Here is a 10045-nt window from a genome sequence, read left to right as displayed (position 1 = left end):
CTCAATGACTGAAGACTCAGCGAATGAAAGCTCCTCAGTCGTCTTTACTGTCTATTAATTTGTTTTAGCTCGATTGTGATGAAAGCTTCAAGCTTATTAGAACCACTCTCTAGTCCGCTTCCTAGAAAAAAACTAGTACTGGTGTCATATGAGAAGTCATGGTCGTGACGTCAGTGGGGCTCGAACCCACGACCCCCGGATTGAGCGGCCGGCACCTTATCCACTCGACCATCTTTCTCACAGATGCTCAGTCTGTCATGAAAGCTCTGATCAACAATAAAGCTCCGCAGCTAGCCAGGAGAATGCAGAGCCCAAGTTTAACCTGCAAAGTAGCACTTCAGTGGATTCCATCCCATTGTGGACTTGCAAGCAATGAAGAGGCAGACCAACTGGCTAAGCTAGGAGCTCAGTCAAAACAACCAACAACACCTGTAAGCTACAAGGAGAAAGTCACCATCATCAAGGCACTAACAAGACCAAGGATAGAGGAAGATGCTTTCCATCTCCTTGATCGGTCTGATCAAATGATGCTGGTCAGTCTTCGCTCAGGGCACAACAAGCTAAACAAGCTAAATGCTCATATGTACAAGAAAATCAGACTGGCACCATCACCGACCTGTCCATGCGGTGAGAAAGATCAGATATACTGGTACTTCAGAAATGTAAAAGGCATGACCAGGAGCGACCTTTAACTTTGCTAATAGAGACCTCAATCCACATAATTCCACCAGAAACTGTATGTAGGCATTGGGAATCTGCGGCAAACAACAAGTTTCATCGAGGATACTGGTCTGACTGTGTAGTTGCGTACGAAGAAGAACATAAAGGAAGCTAGAACCAGTCAAAATGCTTAAATCCCTTATTTCATCATATATTATCAGCTCTGTATTGGCCCAGATCTTCTCATACTGGCTCAGTTGAAGATAGTGTTAGCTCGGTCTGTTTCATATCACTTGTATAACTTACCTTTAATCGTGTACAATATTTCTTTGTTAAATAATAATTTTCCATATTGACGTCCAAAATTCGGGTGCACGAAGTCATTTTGACGTCATTGTAATGTGTATCGAGGCATTATAAAGTTGACGTCTAAAGTGGAGAAATATTTCCACTTCAGAACTCTTACATATTTCTGAATTAACTTTGATAGTGATTTATATAAATGATTTGTTTATATAACGTACCATCGCTATGTATAGTATAATTAAATTGTAATCTTTACAGGCAGTTTCTTTGCAAAACATAACATACTAGTATTGAATGAACTGCCGTAAGATTTAAAGGTGATTACTGCTTATGAAATGGCATATATTTTGTTGTTATATTTTCCACTTTTCTGTAAAACCTCATATGTATTTTCTACTTCAGAATCAGCAAAATATTGTAAGCTAGAAGAGCAATGTGAAAAGGTCACACTTTACAATTTAGAGATTTAGAAACTCCAAGGCAATCAGTGACAATTCTCAAGGAATTGTATAGTATACCAGGTTTTGGGAAGGTCCATATTGGTAAGGATATAAATAATATGAAAAAAAAAACATTCTTCTGTATCTGTTTCTTATTTCGATTCGTTTTCAACTAAGAAAATGGTAAATTAAAGCATAAAGCAGTTAAATCTAAGTTAAGCCGTTTGGTTGAGTATTTTAAAGTGAGAATGTTATTTTGTAGCGAAGGCAAATTCCCTTTGCAACATGTAAACGTCCAAATAAAAATGTAATATGTAAATATATATTTCTTTCTGAAATGTAACATCATAAAAATACCAATATTTAAAACAAAATCTTGTTCCGCATGTATAAATATACTTATTGTATACCTTTCACAACAAATGCAAATAAGCATAAATAAAGGTATGTACCAAAGCCAGGTTGTAACTGCATAGATCACAGTTGATGCTTAACAGTTTACACTTTATACACACATTTCATAGTTTACACTTCTTACTTCATGGTTCGCTATCTACAGTTCATACGTCGACGTCTGCACTTCCTACTCACATTTCGTAGTTCATACTTCGTACTAAACAGTTCACACTGTATAATTCACAGTTCACACTTCATATTTCATACTTCATATTTCACAGTTCACACTTTATTGTATGTCCCCTGCGATTGCCTCCCGTGATCACTGTGACCTTGTCTTTTCACCTGCTGACCCCCAAAACAAAAGGAGTCCTCTACTTACCAACGGCAATCGTCCTATATAGTTTGTTGCATATAAGCAAAAGGTTGACCTACTTACCCCGAATGCAATAGGGGTCATCCACTGACCAAAGGCAATCATCCTATGAAAACTAATGCATGTATACCAAAGCGTTCTTTAGTTATCGAGCGAAAAACCGTTTTCGGTCTCAATGTCACCGTTGGGGTGTTGCTATCCACACAGTATATTGTCTTTGGTTACTTCGTGTTTGTTGTGATCATAAATATTGTTACAAGTGTTAATCGAAACAGCTGACTGGGTGCTCCGAACATCAAATTATGTTTTCTTATTCTATATCATCATCAGCAGATTATTAAGAACCATATGATATGCTTCGTTTTCGTTTAGAATCTGACTTGCTCAAATTTCTATTTATATGTCGTATGTTTTTGACAAATTCTGTAAGGCCAGTAAGCATCATTTAGTATTCCTATCCGTGTCTTTGTTATACCCCCACCAAACATGTTTGGTGGGGGGCTATATAGGAGTCAGTTTTGTCGCATCCCGTCGCGTCCCGAAATCTATTATCTCAGTTATTACTAAATGGATTTGATTCAAACTTAAAGTAGATGTTCCACCTTATCACCCACATAATGTGACTCAATGTGCATAACTCTGACACCAAGTTTTCATGAATTATGTCCCCTTTACATAGAATTTAAGTTTAATGTTGTTGTATTTTCACTATATCTCAGTTATTACTAAATGGATTTGATTCAAACTTAAAATAGTTATTCCACCTCAACACCCACATCATGTGACATAAGGTGCTTAACTCTGACGTCAATTTTTTATGAATTATTCCCCTTTTACTTAGAATTTAAGGTTAATTTTGATGTATTTTCACTACATCTCATTCTGACTGGCTTAGAGCCAAAGGGAAGTAACCTTTTTTTAAATTTTGTACTGAGTCTCTTCCCCTTAAATGCTTAAATGCCAGGAATTAGTCTATTTTTAGAAATCCTATTTTTAGATTTTCAATATTTTAGGTATTTTTCTAACTTTTTTATTATTATCAGTCCTATGTAAAAAGTAAATACATTTTTCTGTGGTAACATGGGTCGGTAAGACACTTTTATGTATTCATATTTAGTGTATCTCTAATATTAGAGGGCACATAATTATACTAGTATTACTTACATGTGGAAGCCCAGGATGAAGTACTCCAAAGACGAGTAAACTTTTTTTTTTAAGTATTAAGCTTTTTTGACATTTTAATATATTATTCTAAGTATTTTTAAGATTTCTTATGATTGCCATTTTTCTGTGACAAGACCGTATGGTGGGGGTATGAGTCACTCCTGTGACAGTTCTAGTTTATTTCTGTGGCTGACATAGCTCTTTTATAATATGCACAGGTTTTGCCGCTTTCGTTTACACTACGTCTAATACTTTAGATGACATGATATGTAAAGCAAATTGCCAAAGATAGCAAAATTGTGTGTGTCGAATTCTTTGTTATATTCTAGGTAAGTGGCGTGATAAAGAAGTTGCAGTTAAATCGCAAACATCTGGACCGATTATGACAAAAGAAGTAATGGCAGATATGGGTATATTGCTTCACTTGCATCATGACAAAATTGTCAAACTGATTGCACTACATACAGAAATGATGCCGTTTTTGGTCATTACTGAGCTGTTGATAAATGGTCCACTTTTACATTATCTACATAAAGATGGGGGTAAAACTGTTCAATTCGAAGGTCTCACTAAAATTGCTAGTCAGGTAAAACAATAATTTACTGTAGTCAAAGTATTTAATTTAACGCGATTTATTAAATGCTCGTTTAGAGTGGAATGAAAATCGATTTTACCACGGAACAAAATATTTACAAATTGATAAAAGCATCGCTTACTAGCAGATTAATTCCATCCGTTATCATCATACGTTGAAACAAAATCACATTATTAAAAGCAAAATAATTGGGACTCTACTGAATCAAGAATGGTAGCCTCTGGTTGAAGATAGAGACTGCACCTTGAAACGTTCTTTTATCGAAAAAGAACATACAATTCAAGCAGTTCAGACAAATTTATAGCACGCCATCATCTATTTTCCTACATTTAACTGCGTTCTGTATATATGTAGTTATTTGAAACTTTAGATTAAGTTTAAGGAAACCGAAGTGATACAAAACAATGACGGATTCTTTCTATCGCAGATAGCAGACGGTATGGATTATCTAGAAGAAAAGCATATTGTACATAGGGATCTTCGAGCCTTTAATATTCTTGTTGGTCGTAAAAACGAAGCGAAGATTGCAGAATTTGGACTGGCAAGATGGATACAGAACGAGAATGGTATTTACAAGGCAACTTATGGTAGGTTAATGTGTTCAGTTTACTCAACAATTTGATAAAAATCATACTGTAAACATAAAATAATTAACAATCTAAACCTTGATTCAATACTTATATCCAAAGAAAACGCATTTGGCTTGTATATATGAATGGATGGCTTTCGATATTCCCTTAAGGTACTGGACCTACATTGTGCTACAAACGAATACGATACCACACGGAAAGTGTACACAACTTCCATAAATATCGAAATAACAATGATTAGCAGGCCCAGTCAATACTTCAGACATTGTCCATATAAAGGATTGGCAATAAAGTAACTGCTGGAAAGGCAGGGATTTTTTTGTATATTCTTAAAGGTCAAGTAATAACATTTATGCTTATTAAGAGCCTTATGTGACAATTGTGCTTACATTTTCAGAAGAAAAGTATCCAACGAAATGGACATCCCCAGAAGCAATATTTGAGCTGAAATTCAGTACAAAATCAGACGTGTGGTCGTTTGGTATATTACTATATGAAATCATCACGTTTGGAGGAATGCCATATAAAGGTTATCCATTATTATACCACAGTGTATTACTAATTGGTACTTGTTGATTTGGATTTTATTAATACCTCGGTCACAAAGAAAAACGCTACGAGTTCCGTAGTAAATTTCAGCTGAATTTTGGCAAACTCGTTATGATCGCTTTACGGGGTCCGTACGACTTTCTTGGTGGATCGAGGTGGTATAAAAACACAGTACCTACAGACACCGTACGAGTGCCATGCGAGCGCCACACAATCCAACGAGCACCGTACTAGGCACGACCGGGCTCCTTGAGAGCTCCGCACCAGGTTAAACGGTTCTAATGCCATGGTCACAAAACCGTGCGATGTTCGTACGGTTTTAAAAATCGTTTGAGTCAAACAATTTTAGAATTCTTACGGTCTCTGTACAATCGTAGCGTCTGGTCACAGTACCTAAGGGTCCCGTATGATCTTTAGAGGATCCAATCGTAGGATATCCGTACGCACACCGCAGACAAGTCGTGCGGAGCTCGCAGGGAGCCCGGCCGTTCTTCGTACAGTGCTCGCGAGTGTGTACGGTGTCTGTTCGACAAGAATAAATCAATTCGGCGACGTCTGAACAATTTGCATTTACAATCGTAAATCGCAAAAAAGTCGTACGGAACTCGCAAGGAGCTCGGCCGTTCCTCGTGCAATGTCTGTTGGCTCGTACGGCGCTCGTACGGTGTCTGTACGTTGTCCCTGCGACAAGAAAAAACCCAGTTTTTCGACGTCTGAAAAAATGTCCATTTGTAGCCACTCATCTGACCGTTACGCCTTGCGAGCTCCGTGCGGACATCGCACGTTATCCGTACGATGTCCTTCATATCGTACGGACATTGTACATTGACCGTGCAAGTCCTCTACGATAGTCGTGCGAGCATCAGCAAGCCTCACAGTTTTCCAAATCCAAGAGATTCCCGTACCAGCTTCTCCGGAGCCCGTGCGGTTTCCGTACGGGGCTCTTGCGAGCTGCTCCCGACTTCGAAAATCTTTATGAGCTAGTAAAGAACTCGGGAGCTCGGTGAAACATTTTCATCGAGTTCCCGAGTCCTCTACGAGACGCCGTACGAGTTTGCCAAAATTACTGAAAATATACTTGTTCGGAACTCGAAGCGTTCTACTGACAAGGATATAAGCTACGTCTGATAATAACACCTCGTGTTTAAAACGTTTCTTATAAAATACATGCTTTTTAGCTTTTTAATATCCGAATATGATACACTTAATCAAGTAATTTTTGTTTGCATTGTTTATCGTCAGATTTACTACGGGTCCGAGTTGAGATGCGCAAGAATTAAAGCATATGGAGGACGAATCGTTGTAAATCAGATGATAAAGCAATAGTATTATTATAAATTACGCTAAGTTTTATTCATCAAAGAAGTAATAAACTCGGAGTCATGTGTCGTCGATTGGACGTCTTCATTATAGTGGTTAGGTGTTAAGGATTTTTTCCAAAATAAGTATCTATAGCAGACGTTTTAAAATAAATATTGGAGCATACAGTATACACTTGAATAACTTCGCTTCAAAGTTTCTTCACGTTTTCAAATGATATTGTGAAAGAATGTTTTTTAAATAGTTTCAGTTTAGTGATAAAACTTGCAGTATGTTGTCGAACAATTTCAAACTTTTGTTTTTAAGTTTACAATAAGATCCTTTGGAAGCATCAAACGCTATCATTTAAAATGACAGTAAAAACATTTTCCGTGAGTCTGATTATGAGAGATAATGTAAAGCGCAAACCCTTTTACCCTAATCCCACTTCCCTCCCTCCCCCGCTCCCAGCACCGGCTTAAACGGAACTGTATCTAAAAAGTGCATTAAATGACCTCCATTTTCCCATAGTATCAGAAATGGTTACCCCATTGACTCCAAGTACGGGACAACTTTTTACGGCGGCCACTTTACTTGGTGGAGCTATGTCGTCCTTCAAAACCTATTCACAAACAAACGTATCTGTATAAAGTTATGGTTATTTTTCATCCGTATGGTCAAAATATAGTGGTATAAATATTTAAATTGTATATAATTGTCAGGTATGACTGGAAAAGAAGCTGCAGAGCGAATACGTTACGGATTCAGGATGCCAAAACCAGTTACAGGCCCTTTGACATGCCCGGAGCCGTATTATCAAATGATGTTACGATGTTGGGACACAACTGCAAACAGCCGCCCCACATTTGCTTACCTTAGAGAGTATTTCGGGGATTATAACTCTAATGCCAAAAATGTATATAATACACGATTGTGAAGTTGAATGTTAGCTTTATCTTGAATACAGACACATGTACCATAAAACATGGCAATTTTTTCGAAACCTTACCAGCTAGACTGCGTAGGATAAAACTGTAATTGTAGCAAATATACTTTTTTTATTGAAAATGCAACATGTTCACTATCATCAAATACTGCATTTGTATTAGTCTTAGAAAGAGCATCGGTTAAGTAGAACTTATCATGGGACCAGAGACACCGATGCCTACTTGATATCAAACTTTGTATTATGAATAGACGTAATAACTATGCATTGCAATGTCGTTGAATGTTTCGCCTTTGATGTCAGTCGCAGTCAGGGTAACTGGAATGAATTAGCCGCATAATGTTTCATTGAAGACGACATATTTGAACTGTTAATACTTGTGTATAAAATGTTGTCTGAGATAATACTGATCATTCATTTTATGTTCTTCAGTGAAATTTATCAGTGAAATAAAACTGACATTTTCGCTGTTTCAAACAGTGAAAATATCATTTTTATTTTTCACTGATACGGAGCTACACTTGAATGCGAAAGAATATGATTTATCAATAACAAAAAAAAAAATCCTTGCAAAATATACTTCAGTAAAGATATAGATGTGTGAAAATACTAACAGGATTATAAATATACAATGTATACAGGTCTAAATTCTATCATAATAAGATTTAAAAGAAATCATGAAACGTAATATTCTACAAAGATATCTTGTCACGATATTATGACGGCATGATGTCATGCACAATATGTTGCGCAGACAAACTGGGCATAATGTGATAAAAACATTAAAAAACAGATAAAATAAAAAGAAACTTTGTTTGTTTCAGTGTCAGAATTCACTATATTTCAATCGTGAACACCATAATTTACATTTTCACTCGTGTCAAATATTTCATTATAGTGTTCACTTGGTGAAATATATTTCGATCTTACACTGAAACAAACAAATATTCTCTATATGGTTATATGCTTATTCAGATTGTAAGCTTTACCAAGAGAGAAATCCTTTTAGATACTGGCCTGATGAAGAATGTGGGTATAATTTTCTAAGACGATATGGAATTTAACAAACATATATATCTAGCAAGTTCAAAAAGCAAACAGTATACAAATCTTTTTAATTTGTTTATCGGGGCTCTTATGTTAAACCTTACAAAGCTCTTGTCAGACCCCATCTTGAATATGGAACTGCTGTTTGGTTCCTAAAATTACGGAAAGACATTGAGAGTATTGAAGGAGTACACGTTTTACTAGGTTTGCACCAGATCTTAGACTTATAACTTACACAGAGAGACTGAGAGCCTTGAATTACCAACTCTTGATTATACACGCAGAATTTGGGATATGATGCAATGTTTTGAAATTATTAGAGGTCTTGATGACATTCCATATTGAAAATTATGTTTGAATTTCTGAATCAAGTACCCAAGTGTCACAATGTGACAGGATGGACGAAACGGGTCAGCAACTACCAGAACAACTTAACACTCATTAGAACATTTACAATGTTATTTACAAAAAATGATCATTTACAATGAATGAAGGAAAAAACTAATTAAAAGAAAAGAACGGGGAAAAATCTGAGCTCAGTATCTGTTTTCTAGAAGATGTGCAGTCCTTTAAATTACAGTTTATTTCTATCTTGACGTATCACGGATGTTTCCTTTTACTTCAAACTTAAAGTAGCACTAAGAACTAAACTTAAAATAATGTCCCGCTAAACCACGAAAACGTTGACTCCCTTTTGGCTCCCCATATCCGGTGTTTGTAGGTGTTTGTATCTCTAAGCTGTCTCAGTTGACTACAATAATCAGCGTGATAAAATATTATAGATAAGATGATAATAACTGCAGCTATTATTTACAACCACAAATTAACAAAATGCAGTGCAAATTAAACGTTATACCATAGCTGATATGGATGTAATATTATCTACCATACAACAAAACGGACATTGTATAGATATGGTTTAGACTGGCACACAATAATTTCATATTACAATTACATATTAAATACACGGTACTATACTTGCTAACACATACATATACATCACAACGCAATGCAGTACCGACGTTCCATAATTTATAATGAAAAGATTGACATATACGTTTTATGACAAAGGTAACTTTCTAATTACCATATTACAAAATTTCAAATATAAAGTGTACAAATTATAGTAACGAAACTTTTTAGATCCCTCTTTCGAAATAAATAATTTACAAAAGTCTGAAAAATTTAATAAATTAGCCTGACATAACGAAACTCGCTAATCTCTTGCCGAAAAGTAAACTTTTTACAAAATTCTGTAGAATGAACAAAAATTTACTAAATAAAATCGTAATTCAACAATTATACAAAAATCTAACAAATTAATTTCTTACCTCGATCGAGCAAAATTTCTACCAAGAATATCAAAGTGACATAATTTCGTCTGACTGACAAAACTTTTGTGCACTAAAAGATATCTAATCAAGTTAATCCCGCCAAATATTGGATTTCACGGAACTCACGACATGTGCATTAGATAAATCCAAAGAGCCGGATGAACTTGATGCACTGTAATATTACTTCACGAAAATAATTTATATGCATTGATTAATTTCCAGGCAGGTTGGCACATAAGACATTATGTCCCGTATGACACCCTAAAGTTCAAAATCAGACTTAGATGTCACTGATGTGTACGATCATTTCATTATCAGACAGACTTTTTTACGGATGGTTGTT

At 35.8% G+C, this 10045-nt stretch overlaps 1 protein-coding gene across 1 annotated transcript; it reads left to right on the top strand.

Annotated features, from left to right (window-relative positions):
* Positions 1–1354: 1354 nt before the first annotated feature.
* On the top strand, positions 1355–7862 carry LOC128553607 (tyrosine-protein kinase FRK-like). Its single transcript, XM_053534782.1, has 5 exons — positions 1355–1508; positions 3672–3928; positions 4365–4524; positions 4925–5056; positions 7098–7862. The coding sequence occupies exons 2-5, from the start codon at positions 3725–3727 to the stop codon at positions 7310–7312; spliced, it is 711 nt and encodes a 236-aa protein (XP_053390757.1). The 5' UTR covers positions 1355–1508; positions 3672–3724; the 3' UTR covers positions 7313–7862.
* Positions 7863–10045: the final 2183 nt, after the last annotated feature.

The sequence above is a fragment of the Mercenaria mercenaria genome, unplaced genomic scaffold (genome assembly GCF_021730395.1).
Source record: "Mercenaria mercenaria strain notata unplaced genomic scaffold, MADL_Memer_1 contig_4095, whole genome shotgun sequence".
Classification (NCBI taxonomy): Eukaryota; Metazoa; Mollusca; class Bivalvia; order Venerida; family Veneridae; genus Mercenaria; species Mercenaria mercenaria.
This window is presented reverse-complemented; position numbering and strand designations above follow the sequence as displayed.